The sequence below is a fragment of the Megascapheus bottae genome, chromosome 7 (genome assembly GCF_031878675.1).
Source record: "Megascapheus bottae isolate mThoBot1 chromosome 7, mThoBot2.hap1, whole genome shotgun sequence".
NCBI classification, from domain to species: Eukaryota; Metazoa; Chordata; class Mammalia; order Rodentia; family Geomyidae; genus Megascapheus; species Megascapheus bottae.
The window spans coordinates 22,501,923-22,522,844 of NC_143515.1; the positions used below are offsets into that span (position 1 = coordinate 22,501,923).

Consider the following 20,922-nt stretch of genomic DNA (forward strand, 5'->3'; position numbering starts at 1 on the left):
CTCTGAGTTGAATCGCACGTGCTTCAACACACACACACACACACACACACACGCACACACACGCACACACACGTGCTGTGGAGTGACGATCTCTCCACCAATCCTCCAGCAGGACCTGGAGCCTGTTGACCTCTGGGCCTCAGTTGGTCCAGTGGCCACAGTGGGTGAAGACCCCGCCCTGAACACTCCCGGAGGCAGGAGGCACTTACACACGCGCCCGTGCTTGGCACAACTCAGCACTGTCAGGCCTTGCATGGGGGGTGGGGGCCACCCCGCGGGGCCTTCAGAGTGCAGCCCAGACCTCTGATCTGCCAGGAAGCTGTAGGCGGAGACCTAGCCGTCCCTACACACCACGGCCCGCCCCTATTCGTGGGCACCCCACCCGCCCCCTCCCACCCTCTGCCTGAGAGTCCCTAGGGGCCCCCCGCGGGAACCAGGTGTCCCAGGCCGGTGTGCCAAGATGCAGCCCTGGCTTTGGCTGGTCCTGGCAGGTAAGCCGGGACTTTGGCCCCTGGGAGGGAGGGGAGGTCTGAGCTAGACCAGGGGACAGGGCAGACTTGGAAATGTCTCATAGGCAGAAGAGCCCAGAGCCCAGAGCCCTGCTGTGGGGACATGGCCCGGAGGACGGGAGGCGCTGGACTGGCCACTGGAAAGGAACATAAATCCTTTCATGAGCTCATCACCGGCTCAGCCATGGGAGAGCCCCATGTCCTAGACCTCTGCCCAATGGCTTCAGGTGGGACAGGAAAAGGGGAGAGAGGAAAGAAGGGAAGAGAAGAGGAAGGAAGATGTGAGCAAGAGGGCATCCAGAGAGGACAGTATATGTCCCTAGGAAGGTGGCATGGGCCCAGTCTCGGCTTCCTGTCCCACACATGGCCCGGACAGAGAGTCCTGCAGACAGATCTTTATTACTTCCCAGAAGTGGTGGTAGTACAATTAGACAGAAGCTGCCCAGTGCTGCCAGTACAGGGAGAGCTCTAGCTGGGCACTTCCTCTCCTAGTTGTGGCATGAGGGGTCCTGTGTACATTGGCTCCTTAAAGAAGCTGCACTGAGGTTGGAATTTTGGAGGTGGCAGATTAGGTTAGGGTTGAGACTGACTCCCAATGAAATGGACCCCTAAATGCCTACTTATTTGTCGTCCCCAAACACCCCCGCCTCAAACCTGACATCCTACCAAATAGACCAGACTCTGACCCAGAGACCTCATACATGGAAATGAGTCTAGGCTAGTCAAAACTGGGGAGGTTATTGCCTATGGTTCTAGAAATATCAGGTTCCTTTGAGAATGGAATTAAGGGATTACTGAGAGGATCAAATGAGACCACGCGTCTTTGAAATCTGCCTTTGGCTCCAGAAAGCAGCAGGGGCTCAGTCAGTCAGTCCTCAGAGGTCAGCAAGCTGGCCCAGAGAGAGTGAGAGAACGAGAGAGAGCGAGGGAACATGGTGTGTCTTAGTCCTTAAAAGGAAATGTACCCTCATAGCCGAGGCCTTACACTAAGGAGCCACTTCTGGGCTTTTCTGGAAAGGCTTCTGTCATCTGTGCATTTGAAACCCCCATGACGTGTCTAAGTTCTAAGAGTGGATCACAGGCTTTTTTAATTCAAAGGTTTCACCCTTAAGTTTTGGGATTCCCTGACCAAGGTTTAGGTGTAGGTTCACCATATACAAGCTATGTAACTTGTGTAACACTCTTACGCTTCCTGAGCATCTGTCTGCCTGCTCATATGTAAAATGTGTTGCAGTCTCTTCCTCACTAGGCTCATGTAAGAATTAAGTGAGAGAATGCATGACTGTGCCTTCCATGACTCTGTAAATACTACATTGTTGGCCTATTTCTCCAGAGGCACCACTGGAATTTGGGGAGAAACTCGAAGGCCCAGTAGCCATTTGGCACCAAGTGCAAATTCATTTTCCATGAAAGTCAAAGCTTCAGGGTTCATAGAGCGCCAGTCAGTGAGCAAAAGCATCAGATACCAAGTTCAAGTCCTGGTGTCAGACTTAAGAGAAGGAAAGGAAAGGAAACTTCAAGCAGGGTGAAGGTGCAGGCTGTTTAAGTTAGACTTAAGTTTAACTCATCTGTCCTAGGGACACAATGGGGCCATGGAGTATCAGCCACAAGCACAGATAGAAACATGGGCTGATAACTCCACTGTGGCACACATGCACACACACACACACACACACACACACACACACACACACACACACATCATCTTTGTGCTTCTCCATGGTACACAGAGTTGCCCTCTGATCCAAGCCAAAATGAAAGATCAGATTGGGTTTCTTGGAACTGTGAGTGAAGCCCCGGCCATGAAGGGAACCCCTCAGTTCCTTCTTGAGATTGCACTTATTGTCAGTACTGATAATGTGAGATACAAGTACCCATAATGTGAGAGTAGTGAATAATCTTTACCGGTGTATTGATGTTTCTGGTATCCTTTCCTTCCTTCCATTTTTCCTTCCCTTCCTTCCTTCCTTCCTTCCTTCCTTCCTTCCTTCCTTCCTTCCTTCTTTCCTCCCTCCCTTTCTTCCTTCCCTCTTTCTTTCGTGTGCTTGTGTGTGTGTGTGTGTATGTGTGTGTGTGTGTGTATGTGTGGTTGCTGGCAATACTAGGGCTTGAACTCAAGGTTTAAACACCATCTCATAGCTTTTTTGCTCAAGAATGGCACTTTACCACTTGAGCCACAGCTCTACTTCTGGCTTTTTACTAGTAATTGGAGATAAGAGGCCTCCAGACTTTCCTGCGTGGGCTGGCTTCCAGTCACAATCCTCATACCCCAGGCACCCAAGTAGCTAGGATTACAAGCAGGAGCAACTGGCATGAGGCCCTCCCATTTCTTTCCAGTGCTCATTGGCATGCAGAACAGTGGCACCAAGCCAGTGCTCTGTGACTCCGTAAGGTCTCACACCGACACGGAGCAGTCACTGGGTTTCCAGCCAGGTCTGTGAGTCCCACTTATTCCTCATGAACAAGCCTCTGCCTACTTGGCTTTCCCATCTGACACTAATGTGAACTCCTAGCCCTGCTTCTGGGGTGCCTGTCCTGCTGGTGTTGGGGAGAAATGTCTACAGTTTTGCCTTCTAAAGATAGTGGTCCAGAGATGGTGGCAGTGCAGATCCACCACGTGCTCTCTCTTCATGTGCCTGGTCTTCCGTGGCCAGGACCTACCAGAAGGCCTGTGCCTCAGATGGCAGCCAGGAAAGGCTAAAGACAACCAAACTTTGCCTCCTGGGTAAATTAATAGCTGTAATTAGGACTTTGATTAAGTAGCTTCTTGCCTAGATTTTCTCATCTGCACAATGGGGATAAAAATCCCCAAACTAGTGGCTCACACCCATAATTCTAGCTCCTCAGGAGGCTGAAGTCTGAGAAGCATGGCTCAAAGCCAACCCAGACAAGAAAGTCCATGAGATTCTTTTTTTTTTCCCTGTGAGTACTGGAGCTTGAACTCAGGGCCTGAGCACTGTCCTTGAGTTTTCTCAAGGCTAGAGCTCTACCACTTGAGCCACAGCACCCTTTCTGGCTTTTTCTATATATATGGTACAGAGGAATCAAACTCGGGTCTTCATGCTACTACTAGGCCAAACTCCCGGTCCCCCTTCCCTCTGCCCCCCCCCCCCCCCGACCAGTCTTGGTGCTTGAACCAAGGGCCTGGTCGCTGTCCTTGAGTTTTCTCAAGACTAGTGTTCTACCACTTGAGCCACAGCACCACTTCTGGCTTTTTCTGTGTAAGTGGTACGGAGGAATCAAATTCAGGGCTTTGTGTATGCTAAGCGAGCACTCTACCACTAGGCCATGCTCCTGACCCCCATGAGATTCTTATCTCCAATTTACCACCAAAAAGCTAGAAGAGGTGCTGTGGCTCAAAAGGAAAAGTTTCAGTCTTGAGTAAAAAACCTATGGGACAACACCTGGCCCTGAGCTCATGCCTAGTATCAGCACACACATATACATGCAAAAATATCCCACTGCCAGTTTCAGACTTGACTGGGCATCGAACTGATATCCAGATATTTAGTCTACCATCACTAAATGGCCACAGTGCTCCCTGTGTCCACTGGGAGATTATTTCTAGCAATCATCTGGCTGGCCACTGATCTCTGTAAGGCTCGAATCCAGGAGTGAACCCCCCAGGCCCTGTCACTGGCAGGATTTCCCCTGGATTGGCCTTTGATCCATCACTTAGTGTAACTCTGTGACTTTGTCCAGGAAAATATGTTGAAGGTTTCTGTCCTGTTACCCTCTTGCAGCTCTCTGTGGCACCCTTGCCTTCCAGCAAGCCCCTGAACTGGTGATGCAGGTCCTGACCCACGAAACAGCCACTCTGACCTGCAAGACAAAATCCTACCTGAGCAAAACTACTATCTACTGGCTGAGATGGCTCCAGGACCCCAGCAGTGACAGTCACTATGAGTTCCTGGTCTCCTGGGATTTTGGAAAAGAGATGGTGTACAGCTCAGGGATGTCAAAGGAGAAGCTAACTGCTTCTCAGGAAACTCTCAGCCTCAAAGATGTGACATCTGGGGACAGTGGTATCTACTTTTGCATGACTGTGGGGTCCCCAGAGCTGATCTTCGGGAAGAGAATTCAGCTGAATGTTGGTAAGAACAAACTAGCACTATTTAAATGTGCATTGCACACCTACTATGTGCTGGCCACATGCCAGGCTCTGGGGCTGTCCTGTTCTCAGTGAGCTCTACTCTGCAGCCAGGACTAATAACACCACTTCTGATAGCAACAGAAAAATGTGTGTTGAGCATTCCCCAGACCACTCACCCAAACACCGTGTTTTATTTGGTCTTGATACTTCCCGCTGCCACCTGCGCAGCAGATAATACATTGGAAGTCTAGTTTTTGATGAAATTAGATAAACTGGAAAAGGTAAGTCAGAAATGCACATGGTGATCTTTTGTTTTTGTTTATTTTTATTGTACTGGGATTAAATTTGGATGGTACTTACTAAGCGAGCACTCTCTTTCGCTTTTGTTATTTTTCACAGAGGATCTTGTACTTTTGGCCGGGGACAGCCTACACTTCTCACATAGGTGAGATTGTAGACTTGTATCACCACATCCAATTTGTTGAGATGGTGGTTTCTTCTGCTAACTTTTTGCCTTAGGCCAACTTTCAACCTCAATCCTCCTATCCCTGCCTCCAAGTAGCTAGGATTACAGGCATTAGTCACCCTACAGTTTCAACAGCCTTGTGCTTTTTATTTTGTTGGTCGTGGGGCTTGAAATCTGGGCCTGAGTGCTGTCCCTGAGCTTTTCAGCTCAAGGCTGATGCCCTACCCCTGGAGCTACAGTGCCACTTCTGGTTTTCTGGAGGTTAATTGGAGATAAGTCTCATGGACTTTAGTGCTCAGGCTGGTTTTGAACATTGATACTCAGATCTCCTGAGTAGTTAGGATTACAGGTGTGAGCCACCGCACCCGGCTCAGCCTTATACTTTTTATGGAGACAAGATGCTATGCTTTTTATACCCTTCAAGTCACACCAGAACTGGGTCCCTGCTCTGATGGGAGGGGGCGGGTTGGTCTAGGAAATGCTGATTGTAGGTACAAGAAAAGGAAGTTTTTTTTCATCTGGGCACACCCAGTGATGGCATTCCCAAGGAATGGAGGGACAGATGCCTTCAATCTTCTTTGTAGGTTGAACTATACCCTTAGAGTTTGGGAGAATAAGACTGGGGACCTCAGTCTTCTCATCTGTTTCTTTTTTTTTTTTTGCCAGTCCTGGGCTGGGGCTCAGAGCCTGAGCACTGTCCTTGGATTCTTAAGGCTAGAGCTCTTTCTGTCCCTTCCCTTCCTTTCCCTTCCCTTCCCTTTCTTTTTCCTTCCTTCCTTCCTTCCTTCCGTCCTTCCTTCCTTCCTTTCTTCTCCTCCTCCTCCTTCTCCTCCTCCTTCTTTTTCTTCTTCTTTTCTTGCCAATTCTGCAGTTTGAACTCAAGGTCTAGACTCTGATCTTCTTTTTTTTTTCTTTTTTTTTTTTTTTTTTTTTTGCCAGTCCTGGGCTTGAGCTCAGGGTCTGAGCACTGTCCTTGGACTTTCTCAAGGCTAGAGCTCTACCCCTTGAGCCTCAGCACCACTTCTGGCTTTTTTCTATGTATGTGGTACCAAGGAATTGAACCCGGGTCTTCATGCATGCTAGGCAAGCACTTTAACCACTAGGCCAAACTCCCGGCCCTAGACTCTGATCTTCTTTTGCTCAAGGCTAGCACTTTACCATTTGAGCCACAAAGCATCACCTCACCTCCAGCTTTTTCTGTTTATATCCTACTGAGGAATGGAACTCAGGGCTTTATGCATGCTAGGCAAGCACTCTGCCACTAAGCCACATTCCCAGCCCCTAATTTTATTTTTTCTAATAGGTTTTTTTTTTAGTGAAAAAGAAACAAGAGAAACTAATTTTTATAATACAGTTAATATAACCCAAGTTATCAATACTGTTACTATTTCAGTAGGTAACCACTAGAAAATTAGTGCTGAACTATTTTTTATTAAAGAATTTATTAACTGATTTTTACATCATATTTCAAATGACATGTTTAACAAACAGGTGTTCAAGAAGGGAATCTTTATATACAATCACTGGCACTTAGTTTTTAGAACTTAATCAAAATTAGACTAAGGGTTTGTATATCATAGATACATATTAATTTATGAAATAAAACATTATGTCTATAGAGTCATAGGTTTTTGTATCTATATAGTTATGTTTATATTTCCATTACTATGTCCATAGCTTTGGGTATGCGAATATTGAGTCCTCGCTCTTGTACTCTTTGGATCTAATAGCCACATATTGCTGAACTATTTTTATATACAGGTTGACCACATTGTGCAAGCTCAGCTACACATGTGAACAGTGGCTGTCATGTTGGACAAAGAATGGGGAGAGATTGTGGCAAATTCTCCTAGGCCCTTGTTTGGCCGTAGTGAGTCCTGCTTCCCCAGCTCAGCTTATGGTCAGGACGCCTACTTCCCTGTCTCCTGCTCCTCTAGAGGACACTGAGAGGAACAAGGGCTCTTGAAGTAAAGAGGCAGAGGTGGCTAGGAATAGAAGCACAGTTAGAAAGACAAAACCCATCTAGGCAGTATACATTTATAATCCTAGCATTTGGGAAGCTAAGACAGGAAGATCGTGAGTTCCAGGCAAGCCTGAGCTCAAAGTGAGACCTTGCCATAAAACCAAACCAAAAAACCCCTACACCATGGGGTGGGCATGGGGTTCTGAGAAAGTCAGGCCTCCCCCCAGAGGTGGGGGGTGGAACAGTGCACTGATCCTTGTACAGAAACCTGGGCTTTGAGAGACTTGGGGTTTTGGTTTGGTTTATTGTTTTTGTCTCTATGTACCCCACATCTTCCCACTCAGGAGATTTCAGGGTCTGAGAATGGTGGTAAAGAAGCGTAATTGATTTGTAGAAACTTCTGGAAACTTCCCCAAAGCACCAGCTCCACCCACCACTACCTGGCTTCCATATTTCCAAGCCACATATGCTGCCCAAGACCCCAGGACCTCCCCACACATGCCAATCTATCTACAGCCTGAATACCCAGAACCCAGGCCCACCTGTCTGGCTGTAAGGCTCTGTGCTGGGAAGGAGAAGACAGGGTGATAGAGCCAGTGTCTGGAAAAAGATGGAACCATGTTCAGGCCCATTAAGCACAGCATGGGCCCAAAGAGATTGCCCATTGCAAGGAGGACAAGAAAGAAGTTGAAACTAGAGGGTCAGGAGGGATCAAGGGGAACTTGATTGTGGGCCAGATGAAATTCAAACAGAACAGCTCATGGTGTCTCCAGGAGTCCCATATCAGCCTCAGGCTTCTGTGGCCAGCCAAAGGACCAAGAGCCCTGTCGAACTAACTTCTTCCAAACTCACCAGTGACCAGAAGCCCCTGCCTTCCTGAGGTGAATGGAACCATCTGTGGGGCTAAGCCCAGCAGAGACATGACACCTCCAGCAGGGAGCCTTTGAGGCCCTTGTCACCTCATTGTCTCTCTTCAGTACTGATGACCTGAGGCCTTGGGTTGATCTAATGAGTTTGATCCGCGCGCGCGCGTGTGTGTGTGTGTGTGTGTGTGTGTGTGTGTGTGTCCTAGAGCTTGAATTCAGGGCCTAGGCACTGTTTTTGTGGTCAAGGCTAGGGCTCTGCCACTTGGTATGGCACCCCTACTTTCAGCGTTTTGGTGATTGATTGGAGATAAAAGTCTCCTGGTCTTTTCTGCCTGAGCTGGCTTCAAACCACAGTCCTTGAACCTCAACCTCCTGAGTAGCTAGGATTACAAGCATAAGCCACTAGTACCTAGCTTGCACTACATTATTTTTAAGGACTTCTAAGAGAAGGAAAACAAATCTCAAACTAACAGCCTTCATGATGTAGTGTGTGCAGAACAGAACAGCCATCACCTTAACATGGGCTTCCTCACTTGGAAGGAGGACCAAGAGCCCCTTTCTCCAAGGAGCTGGCGCACTGAAGCGCCCCTCACCCCATCCAAAGTCCTAGTCATAGCTGAGAGAAGATGAGATGCTCTCTTGCTGGGGAATGGGGATCCATCTAAAGTGAGGACTTCACTCCCTGCGTATAAAGGTACACAGTTGGCTCTAAGTAAGCCCCGCTCTTTATCTGGCTGAGATGTGTGCTTTGCTTTGTAGTTGATGCTCCTCCCACCACCATCCGCCCCACCAGAAAGACCACCAAGAAGAAAATGTGCCGGCTCCCCAAACCAGTGACACAGAAGGGTAAGTTCCAGCCCCAGGCTCCGATGCAGATGCCCTCTCTGCTCCCTCTTTCCCTTTATCTCTCCCTCTCTCCCTCCCTCCTGGTCTTCATCCTCTTTCCATTCATCCTTCTGCAAGCACTTGGAAAGTGGTGAATCTGGAGCCTGTTTCCCCAGCCCTTAACTAGGGTGAAAAGAGATCCAGGGTATAATAGCCATTCCTAGTTTAGAGGGGGAAAGACTCAAATCCTCACAGTGCAAACCACAATTGAGGAGAGAGCCATGAAAACATCTGCATGGCAGCTTTGTTCATCGTAGACACAACCCAAATGTCACCAGCTAATGAATGAGTTACCAGTATGTGAGACCATCATCACAGTGGAGCAGGAAGCAGGAAGCGCTGGCGAGGCATGGTGGTACATGCCTGTCATCTCAGCAGCAGGCTTGAGGTGGGAGGATTGCATGTTTAAGGCCAGCTCAGGCTACATCACAAGATCCTGTCCCTAAATAAACAGATCTTGGATAAACTTGGGGAGCACTATTCAGTGAAAGAGGTTAGAAACAAAAGACCTTATCTATTTTATACTTCCACAGACATAAAATATCCAGAGTATGATATTTCATAGGCAGAAAATGGATGAGTGTCGGTTGAAGGAGGAATGAGAATTAACTCCTAAAGTGAAGGGGCTTCTTTCTAGGCAGGTGAAAATGTTCTCCTTACATTATGCTGATGGTTGCATAATTATCTAAAGATTTTTTTGTGGGGGGGAGTGGGGAGGAGAGGGGGATAGGCCAGTCCTGGGACTTGAACTCTGGGCCTGGGTGCTATTCCTGGGCTTTTGTACTCTGTACTCAAGGTTACTGTTCTGTCACTTGAGCCACAGCTCCACTTTAGGCTTTTTTTGTTGTTGTTGTTGAGTTTAGTATAGATAATAGTCTCATAAACTTATTTCAGCCTCCTGAATAGCTAGGGTTACAGGCATAAGCCACTGGCATTGAACTCTGAAGATTTCAAACAAATCAAATTGTTCATGGATGGACTTCATAATGTGCAAATTATATCTTGGATCAACACTTTAAAAATTCCCAGTTTTGATACATCCCACGGTCTAACATATAAGATGAGGTTAATATGTTTGCTAATGAGCAAGTAAAGGTGACTTTCAGCACTAGACACCTTTCTGCCAAAATGACAGGGTAAGGGAACATGCACGTGTGCGTGCGCGCGCACACACACACACACACACACACACACACACACTCATGCACGCACTTTCTTGAACCCATCAACTAAAATATGCTTCTGGAAAAATACTGATTTCAACTTCAACCTCCCTCCGCCCAGGGTTACTGCTGTGACACAGAAATTGCCATCTGCTGTTACCCAGAGAAGAAACCACAGGACACCCCACCCTATCCACAGCACTGCCTGGTGCTGTTGGGCTGCTTTCTTTTAAAATGTGAAAGCACTTGAGAAGGGCACTGAATAGGATCTTGGGGCTGGGGACCGGAGCAGCCACATGAGGTCTCAATGAAAAGAAAAATCAGAACCCAAGAAAGAGGCAGTCTGACAGAATGGAGACAGGGACAGAATGACCTTGTCTTGTAGCATGTTATGCTGGGATAACTTCATCTAAAGGAGTTCAGGCAGGCTAAAGGTAAATGATGCCCGGCATCTCAGCTCCCCAGGAGGCCACCGCCAGAACGGCACTTCAGCTCACAAATGTGACACTAGCCTGGACCGTGTGATTTCAAAAGGAGAGAGAGAAAGAGAGTAAAGAGAAAGGAGAGCGGAGGGGAAGGGAGGGAGAGGGAGAAAGAAAGAGAGGGGGAAAGAAAGAAAGAAAAAAGAGGAAGAATGAGAGAAAAAAGAAAGAAAGAAGGAAGGAGGAGAAGGGAGGAAAGGAGGGAGGGAGGGAAGGAGAGAGAGAGAAAGAGAGAGAGAGAGAGAGAGAGAGAGAGAGAGAGAGAGAGAGAGAGAGAGAGAGAGAGAGAGAGAACAGAGTAGGACTCTTAAGATATGGAAGCAGAGCTAGGATCTTGTGGCTCACACCTGTAATCATAGCTGTTCAAGAGGCTGAGATCTGAGGGAAGCCAGCCAAGGGAAGGAAAGTCCATGAGACTCATCTCCAACAAACTACTCAGAAAACTAGCTGGAAGTGGCACTATGGCTCAAGCAGTAACACACTAGCCTTGAGCAAAATAAGCCCAGAGACTGTGCTCAAGCCCCAGGACAGGCACCAAAAAAAAAAAAAAAAATATATATATATATATATATATATATATAAAGAGAAAAAGAAAAAGAAAAAAGATAAAGAAAAGATGTGAACGCAAGAGGAGCCAGTGAAGTCAGGTGAATTAAAGGAGCTCTCTGTACAACATTGCTGACTTCCATTGTCATAGCCACTCCTCAGCATGCTCCCAGCTCTGCTGCTTTTTAAAACTTCCTGCAGATACGATTGCTTCACCATACACTTCTTCACAGACTCAATGAATTTTACAAAGTTACGTATACAACCACCTGCACCATCTAATTTATAACGTCTCCATCATCTAATTAAAATCGCAAGTGTTCAACATAGACAAATAAGAGGAAGATCATACCTAATCAAAGATTCAAGTGAAATACTGCTCCCTCTCTCCACTACAAACTAAAAACCAGGACTAGAGACATAGTTCAAGTAGTAGAGCACCAGCTATAAAGGGAAAAAGGCAAATGAGAACGCAGGTTATGAGTTCAATCACAGTACAATGGCAGAAAAACAAACACTAAAACTCAATGATACTAGGGGCGAGCAGGGTACATACACTGTTGGTGGGAAGGAAGAGAAAGCACTGGACAGTGTGTCATATGATTAAAAATAGCCTAAGAGTCAGGAGCATAGCTTAGTGGAAGAGTGCTTGCCTAGCATGCACTAAGCCCTGGGTTCAATTCCTTAGTATCACATACATAGAAAAAGCTGAAAGTAAGGCCAGGAGTTTGGCCTAGTGGTAGATGCTTGCCTAGCATGCACAAAGACCCAGGTTCGATTCCTAGGTACCACATACTTAGAAAAAGCCGGAAGTGGTGCTGAGGCTCAAGTGGTAGAGCTCTAGCCTTGAGAAAAATCCAAGGACAGTGCTCAGGCCCTGAGCTTAAGCCCAAGACTGGCAAAAAAAAAGAAAAAGAAAGAAAAAAAGAAAAAGCTGAAAGTAGTGCTGTGGCTCAAGTCAAGTGGCAAAACCATAGCCTTGAGCAAAAAGTGGCCAAGGACAGTGCCCAGGCCCTGAGTTCAAGCCCCAGGACTGGTAAAAAAAAAATAGTCTAAGGATTTGTAGCTCCCATTTTCATATTGGTTTCAAGATACAAAACACCTTCTAGAATGTTCTCTGCTGGGTGATTTGTAAAAGTAAAGCCTGAAAACTATCCAAATGTCACATGGCACTCTGCTAGGGGAAATGTGCTGGCATGATTAAGAGCAAGGCAATAAGTAGTTCCAGGAAAATTTGAACAATATGGTCCATTGTACAAATTTTAGAAGTAACTTATAGATCCATGGGAATTACGAACATGTAAATTCAGAAGGAAAAATAATCAAATTATCAATGCTGTTTGCTCCTTACCTAGAGCTTTCGTTGTTGGTTTGGTTTGGTTTTTAGTACCTGTTCTTGGGCTTGAACTTAGAGTCTGTAGACAGTCTCTTAGCTTTTTCCACTCAATGTTAGTACTATACCATTTGAGTTACATCTCTACTTCCAGCTTTTAGCTGGTTAATTGTGGATGGGGGTCTTATAGTCTTTTGCACTGGCTGACTTTGAACTGAAATCCTCAGACCTCAGCTTCCTGCGTAGTTAGGATTACAGGTGAACCACTGGCATCTAGCTCCAGGAGCATTTGAACCATATAGTAAAGTTTCTGTTGTTGTTGTTGTTTTGTTATTGTTGTTGTTTTTGCCAGTCCTGGGGCTTGAACTCAGGGCCTGGGCACTGTTCTTGGGTTTTCCTCAAGGTTAGAGTTCTACCACTTGAGCCACAGTCCCACTTCGGCTTTTTCTATGTATGTAGTACAAAAGAATCAAACCCAGACCTTTGTGCATGCAAGGCAAGCACTCTACCATTAGGCCAAACTCCCAGCCCCTAACTTTTTTTTTTTTTACATCAAAAATATAGTCAGCTATTTGTGAAATTTAAATATAAAATTTTTAATTAGTTTAAATAAAATCTCATTTCTAGGCATGAAAATTTTGTTCTTCTTTTTGAACATAGTTTCTAAGTTTAAGTATACTAAAAAATTTGAAAGACAAGATAGATAGATAGACAGACAGACAGATAGATCTTGATGATGTTTAAAGTACATACAAGAAAGATTTGGATACCAGGTGCCAGGCTCATGCCTGTAATCCTAGCTACTCAGGAGGCTTGGATCTGATGATCATGGTTCAAAGCAGGTTGAGTTCAAGCCCCAGTATACACACACACACACACACACACACACACACACACACACACACACACAGATTGGAAGGAAGTACACCAAAATGTAACTGGTAGCACCCTCCTGGAAGTGGGCTCTGGATTATTTTCATCCTTCTCTATCTGTATGCCTCGAATGCTCCGTGTTGAACTCGTGTCTTGTGTGTGTTCTCTAGGCCCAAGGTGTGGCCTCATCACCCTCAGCCTGATGGGGGCCGGAATCCTGGTTCTGCTGGTGTCCCTAGGTGTGAGCATCCGCCTTTGCTGTGAGTTCCCCCTTGCCTGGTCGTCTTGATACCCCCTGGTTCCTGTCTGAAGGTCCCTGGAGGGAGGGGGATTCCTTCTGCAGCACAGTAGACAGTGGCCTGGTGGCCATTTGGCCCCAGGGAGCCTCTGGTAGTTCTGGAAGTGGTTCTTTGTTGTGGGGAGAAGGGGGGAGGGCATGGACTACAGGAGGTCAAGAGGTACCAGCACATCACGTTCACTGAGAATGAATGTTAGCACTGAGTCACATCTCCAGACTCCACATCTCAAATCCTTTGCTGCCAAAAGGAGAGCCACCTCTCTCTGGAGTCACATGGACCTAGATTGGGGGTCCAGTGCTGCTGCCTCCTCATCTAGTGACCTTGACCTTATGCCCTGGCCTCTAAGCCTCCGTGAGCCTAGCTGCCTCACACAGGGATGACATTGCCCACTGGTCAGGCATTACTGTCTGTAAAGTCTTTCCCAGAGCAGGGGGCATGAGGCTTGCGATGTAGATGGCAACTCACCTGAGGAGTAGAGATGGTGGGCCCAGGACCTAGATGAGATAGCCAATGGCATGAGTGGAGTTCCCGGAAGTCCCTCCTCCAAGAGACTGTGGGACAGTCAGCTGACTGCTGTCCTTGACCACTCCAGACCTGGGCTGATATCCTCTGTGGTCTCCCACTAACTGGCCTTCTCCTCAGTGGAGGAGGGGGCCCAGACTGCCCCTCGCTTTTTCAGCTCACCCATGTCCCCTTGTGTAAGTCACTTTCTGGTTCCTGGCTTTGTATAAAATGGGCATGTGGGTGGCTCTAAACTTCTGCAGGCCACAGAGAAACCACATGATGGCAAGGGTGGATCCTCATCCCAGAGAAGTGCCCCATATGTGTGCACAGCTTTGCATTCCTCCCTCCTCCCTCAGGGTCTGTGTACCCCGTACTAAGAACCTACTAAAGTCCCGTGATCTACAAATGTCTCCGATTCAGGACTTTTTCTGGTTTACTGGTAATTGCTAACACTAATGGCAACTAGCTATATGTATTTATTTATTGTACCTCAAAGACAGAGTAATAGAGATGGAGACACACCTTTCTTCCCAGAGCCCCAGTGGGAAATCTTGCTTATCCCTGGTACCTATGCCATGTTTGAGATGCCCCTACATGGTATTTCTCATTCTTGACTTGCTGTGAAGGATAAGAGAGAAGAATTTAAGGCCACTGAGTAATGGAAATGCCTTTCCCACTTAAGATACTAGTTGAAGATACTAGTGTTGCTCGGTGTGCCTCAGTTTCCTCATCTTAAAATGGACCCTGTAGTAGTTTCTCATCCATAGGCTTTAGTGAGCCTAAAGGGAATTGACAGGTGTGGAGCATTTGAGAGGGAGTCCACACCAGGGGTGAGGCTGAGGTAGGGATGAGGCTGTCCTCCTCCTGCTCCATCCCTGGGCATGGTGCCTGGGGTCCAGAGTCCAAGCTGACTGGTGCGCTTGCTCTGTTCTTCCAGGCCTGCGAAGGAGAGCTCGGCTTCACTTCATGAAACAGTGAGTCGTCCTGGGTGGAGCCCTGGTTCCTTAGCTTCGGTGCTGCCTGTAGCCCCCAGCTTCAGCTAAGAGTCAGAGTGACATGCTGCCTTAAACAGAGAACCATAAACAGATGGAATGGTCATTTGGAAAAGAGCCAACCTCAGTAAACAAAAACTCAGAGTAGCCACGGAATGTATGCCACAGAATCAAGAGGCATAGGACACCAGTGAGAATTCACTCCAGCCCCTCTCCACCTGTCATTTCATTCAGCCAGGCGTGCAGGAGACAGGAAGTTCACTCCCCCATTTTGCATATCATGGAGACAATCCATTTTCTCTAAGTCAGGCTTCCCACCAGCAGTTGCTTCCTTTCCTACACACCCCTCTCTTTGTCTTAGCTTCCACTCTGGACCCCATCTGATCCCAGGAGTTGACAAGGCCAAAGGCTTGGTCTCACAATGCAGCAGCAAAAAAAAAAAAAAAAAAAAAAAAAAGGCTGTTTAGCTCCGCATAGTGGTGCCCACCTGACATTCTAGAACCAGAAAGTGGAGTCAGGAGGATAGTAAACCCAGGTCAGCTTGCCAACACAGCAAGACTCTGTCTCTAACCAAGAGCAAATTAATACAAATAAATAAGCAAAAAGCCTTCTGTAGGCCACAGATCTTAGCAAATTTTGACAAAAACAAAGGCTATTACAAATTAGAGGCTATCGCTGCTCCTCACCTCCAATTTGTCTGCTCTTCAGGACACCCACTTTCACATGGGAGTAGGGGAGGGAGGGGCACATCTCTAAGTGGAAGAGAACTACCAGGTCTTGTGCACAGGGGCACAGGCTCCAGACAGAGGCTGAGCAAAATTTATGTCCCATCTGCCACTCTGCAGCTGTGTGGTTGCAGCTTGGTCACGTCACCTTTCTGAGCCTCCAATTTCCTATCTGTAAAATATAATGGCATGACCAATATCATAGCTTCTGTCAGGCCTGCTAGGAAAATGCCCAGAAAGTGTGCAGCCCACCATTCTAAAGAGTTAAAGAACAAACTCAATTCAACCACATGACTCTAACCACCAGGAAGCAAAATGTGTTTTTCAGTACTCTAAAAATGATCACATCCACATTGGCTCTCATTCTTATGAGCTCTACAATATCATACTTAAGATTTGCTTAACCATGCAGCTGTATTTTATGGACAATCTGCAATGGATTGATTTACAAACTATTCACCCCCACCTCACCTGAGAGATCATCATTTGAGCCTAGCTGTCTAAGGCTAGACCCCAAAAAAGTCCTGTTCAAACTCTTCCCCACGATGGCCTTTTATGGTCAGGCAGGCCCACTGTGGGTACTGCCTGTGGTCTGTGCCGCACATCCTCTCACGGTAATCTGTTCTTGGTGGTCTAATGCTAGTTTTGGAGGGTCCGGAGTTAGGATCGCAAACTTCAGCAAACCAGGGTTTCTGAGGAGCAGCTAAGGCCAAGGAGGAAGCTCAGAGTGCTCCTGGGGGCCCCTCATTCCCCACCCTACACCCCCACTAGCCAAAGCTCTGCTCTCTGTTGTCTGGGGTGACTTAGGAGATCGCATCCGACCAAGCCTTTGTGGCATAGAGAAAGCTTGAAAACCCCTTCTGGGTGAGTTACCACGATCCTCCCTTGGCCGAAGCAGTTCTTGGGTCTCGAAGATCAGCTATTCCAAACTCCAGCTGCAATTTGAAGTAGATGTTCTCCATCCTCTGTCTGTCCAATGCTAACCGTCCCCTCAACTGCTTCTTATTGTGCCGCTGGGAATTACTTGCCTTTTAACCCAGAGCTAGAGATGTTGGTGCTCTGTTTTAACTTCTTTAAATGATTGAGATAAACCCCCAAAACTTCCTAACACAAAATTCTTAGTCCCTGGGGTGCTAGGACTCTGCACCTCCTCATTTGCCATATTGTTCTCTCTTTTTCTCTTTGTCTCTCTCTTTTCTCCCTCCTCTCTTCCCCTCTCCCCCCCTCTCCTTGAACTCAGGGCCTGGATGCTATCCCAGAGCTTTTCCCACTCAAGGCTGGCTCTTTACCACTTGAGACACTCTTCTACTTCTGGCGTTTGGGGGTGGTTAATTGGAAATAGGAGTCTCATGAACTTTCTTTGCCCAGGCTGGTTTTGAACCCATGGTCCCCAGCCTTCTGACTAACTAGGATTCTAGGCATGAGCCACCAGGACCCAAATTGCCATTTGTCTCTTGCTACAGAAAATAAAGTATCATTTGCTCAGAAAACTTACAAACTTGTTGTTGTTTATAGGTTTCACAAATAACCAGAGACTGTGCTCTTGGTATCCAGCTACAAAAAGACTGTGGTCAGTAATGTGTGAGATCTGGGCAAACAAGAGAAAAAAGATACCTGCAGTGTGGCTGGCCACCACTACCCTGCTCAAGCTGCCTGCACTGCACTGCCGCCAATTCTTTCTGTGGCCTCAAGCACAGGTCGACTTGTTACTGGGCCATGGGGAATCTTACAAAGGGGGCTCTGAACACTCACAAGAGGGCTGGGGAACTAAGAACAGCCAGCACGGCAACACTTCCAGCTCCTGTACCTGTCCTAGATGTGCCGGCACCTTGAGTGGTGACTGTCTAACCACCATCTTTGAAAGTTGCTTTCTCCTGGTAGGTAGTACCATTGGCTCTTGGGTTACTTGTGGGATGCAACCATGACACCCTTAGGACTTCCCATCTGTATAGCATGTGAGTCTCTTCTTCCTTTAGTGCTGGAAACCTATGGGGCTGAGGAAAAGAATGTCACTTCTGCTCTGAGCAGGAAATGTCACAGCCTCTATTTTTTCCTTCCTTCGCTCGTTCTGTGTGTTGCTATGAATGTGTCAGCTATAAAATAAAGTTTGAATCGATTACATAAGTGGCTTCTGTGATGAAAAAGAAGAAGAAAAACAAAACTTGCTTACAGGAAAGATGCTGATACTCAGTTGAAAGGACACAATGCTAAAACTTGTATGACATTATTGTATATCCAAGATCCTATCAGCCTACATGGTGGGTGTAGAGAAAGCTAGAATCCTAGCATCAAGGCAATCTTGCACCAAAGAGAGTGTGTGAGACATCTGAGACTGCACATTCATTTGATGATCACTTCTCAGCTCTGATGGTCTGAGCAGGAACATCAAGGAGCACACGGAGAGCTGGAGGGGGGAGGAGAGAAGCCTCTCACCCTTTGAGACCCTATGCCTCATCTTAACCCCTGACTTGGGCCCTGGTTGTCTAGAAACTATGGAGTTAAAACCCACTGCATCTTGGGTACTCAGGGAGAATAAAGTTCCACCTGGTTTCCCCACACTCAAAGAAGAGCATATGTAAACTAGGTTGTATTCAGAGGTTCCGAGGTTGTGTTCAGAGTGTAAAGATGTTACAGAAAACAAGAAAGCAATCCAAACAATGGTGGTTCATGCCTGTAATCTTAGCTACTCAGAAGCTGAGATCTGAGGATGAAAATTCCAAGCCAGCCCAAGTAGACAAATCTGAAAGACTCTTATCTCCAATTAACCAGGAAAAGAAATGCCAGAAGTAGACCTGTGGCTCCAACCTTGAGCTAAGGAACAGTACAAACCTCTGAGTTTAATCCTTAGTACTGGCACAAAAGCAAAGAAAAGAGGGCACCAGGGAGAAGCAGCATAGCCACTTCCCAGCCTCGGAAGTAGGACTCTAGCAGAACTGGGTGTGCTGTGGTGCTGGGAAAACAAAGGTTTTCTCCCCATCTCTGCCCTCAGCAGGAAAGAGGTGGGGAGAAAAAAGGGTCAGGGTGCCGGGACCTGACTCCTCCAGCTTGCTAAGGTAGGCTTCCAGCCTTGGCCTGCTGTGCAAATGAGGAGACCCAAACCCAGGTTGCGTGCAGTCTTCCCTCCCTGGGCTCAAACACACTCCGCAGCGGAAATAAGCACAGGCCACAGGGCCCTGGACCCACTGTGGGCTCTGACATTCAGTGTGTTTCCTTGCTGCAATCTCTGCTTTACAAGTTCAAGTGAAGCTGGGCTGGTGAGCAAGGGTGGTGTATGTTCCTGTCTGGTTTCTGTTTGTTTGTTTTTAATCAGGCAGCTACTGAGGCAAGTTTAACTCCAAGCTGCCCAGGCACTAGAAGCAACCTGGACACTAGAGCTGGGGGCTGTGGTGAGAAGGTCTGCACCCAGCACCTGCCTTTTGTACTGAAGAACGAACTGAGTTATTCTTGCTGTCCACAGGGACATTCTGGCAGTCCATTTGAACGTGCAAAAAAAAATTAATCTCGCTATCTTCTGACGTGCAACTCCAGGTAGAGGCATTTATGTTGTCAGATGACAAGCACAAAGAAACAGCATATCAAATTATTCTACATGGTTCTGTTGCTTATCAACCTTAGATGGGCAACACACCAAAAAGGACCAGACTCCTAGCACCCTGGGCTGAAGCTTCAACATCGTGATCAAAAAAGTAAAAAAAAAAGGTCATAATTCGATACATTTAATATTGCCTTATAAGGGAGTTAAGGAATGTACTAGATCCTATATATCAAATGACAGCACTAAATATACACAGATTTTTATAATGTTTGTATTGATTATTCTCATTTTAATATAAAACATGGAACAGTATGTAGTCACTGTTATCATTCAAGCAAAGATGGAAAAACTTAGATGGCATGAGTAAAACAGGCATGATTAGAAGTCCGGACATGGTGGCTTTCGTGCAGGAAGGCTATTAGCAGAGTGAGGCTCAAGGCATGATGCTTCCATCTCTCGTGTGGTCACGTTGACTCATTCAATTCACAAAAAATGACTGAGCTGTAAATTGACTTCCATATAAAACTTTTGTACTTCAATAAAGAGATAGAGACCTTTTTTTAAAATCCAAGTATACACATAGCAAAGCACATGAAATTAATATACGGAAGTGCCTCATTCTCCTAGATTTTTGTGCACATAATCTTTAAGTAGGAAATTAAAATGTTATAGAAGATATTCTATAAAATATGTAATGCATAATATAGAAACTATAAATATTTTAGTCTCGTTCTTCAGCTTTGATTTGTTTTAGGGATGTATTGAGACCTCTGGGTATTTATGTTTATAGATGTGTAGAGAAGGGTCTCTAAGAATCTATTCTAAGCTGTTACTGGCTAAGAAAGGGAAACTGAGACTTCTGCTTTTAAAAATCCAAATATGAGGACCGGGTGTGTGGCCTAGTGATAGAGTGCTTGCCTAGAATGCACAAAGTTCTAGGTTTGATTCCTAGGTACCACACACACAGAAAAAAAAAAAACAACAACAGAAGTGGTGCTATGGCTCAAGTGGTAGAGTGCTAGCTTTCAACAACAGTGCCTAGGCCTTGAGTTCAACCCCAAGCCTGACAGAAAAAAAATCCAAATATGGAACATTGTGCTTATATCAGCATTTGAACTTTTGTGTGTGGTTGTTAGTCTTCATAACAGTCACACATTACTTTGTAATGAGGAAGGAACAAGTTTGGGGTGAGAAAAGAAGCAACCATTTTAAATTACTCTGGTTGTTGTTACTGTTAAAAGACAAGTGGAAGCTGGGCTCGTGGCTCACACCTGTAATCCTAGCTACTCAGGAGGCTGAGATCTGAGCATCAAGGTTCAAAGCCAGCCCAGGGCACAAAAGGACCTAAGATTCTTATCTCCAATTAACCTCTAGAAAAGAGAAGTGGGGCTTGGCTCAAGGGTAGGATGGTAGCCTTGAGCTGAAGAGCTCAGGGACAGCACCCAGGCCCAGAGGTAAGGTGCAGCCTTGAGCTGAGGGACAGCCCTGGCTGAGTTCAAGCCCCATGACCCACAAGAAGAAGAAGAAGAAGAAGAAGAAGAAGAAGAAGAAGAAGAAGAAGAAGAAGAAGAAGAAGAAGAAGAAGAAGAAGAAGAGGAGGAGGAGGAGGAGGAGGAGGAGGAGGAGGAGGAGGAGGAGGAGGAGGAGGAGGAGGAGGAGGAGAACAACAACAACAACAACAAGAAGGA

The 20,922-nt window shown here is 46.5% G+C and overlaps 1 protein-coding gene across 1 annotated transcript; it reads left to right on the top strand.

Moving 5' to 3' along the window:
* The first annotated feature begins 423 nt into the window (after positions 1 to 423).
* Cd8b (CD8 subunit beta) lies at positions 424 to 17,817 on the top strand. The gene is made up of 6 exons (XM_090336530.1): positions 424 to 491; positions 4,253 to 4,603; positions 8,657 to 8,743; positions 13,350 to 13,439; positions 14,920 to 14,956; positions 17,215 to 17,817. The coding sequence occupies exons 1-6, from the start codon at positions 461 to 463 to the stop codon at positions 17,225 to 17,227; spliced, it is 609 nt and encodes a 202-aa protein (XP_090192656.1). The 5' UTR covers positions 424 to 460; the 3' UTR covers positions 17,228 to 17,817.
* The last annotated feature ends 3,105 nt before the right edge of the window (positions 17,818 to 20,922 follow it).

What these genes read in the sequence shown, in the direction of transcription:
- Cd8b (XM_090336530.1), top strand. Translation starts at nt 461, where the DNA reads ATGCAGCCCTGGCTTTGGCTGGTCCTGGCAG. An exon ending in GCTTTGGCTGGTCCTGGCAG is followed by an intron (nt 492 to 4,252) that starts GTAAGCCGGGAC and finishes ACCCTCTTGCAG; the next exon opens with CTCTCTGTGGCACCCTTGCC. An exon ending in CAAACCAGTGACACAGAAGG is followed by an intron (nt 8,744 to 13,349) that starts GTAAGTTCCAGC and finishes TGTGTTCTCTAG; the next exon opens with GCCCAAGGTGTGGCCTCATC.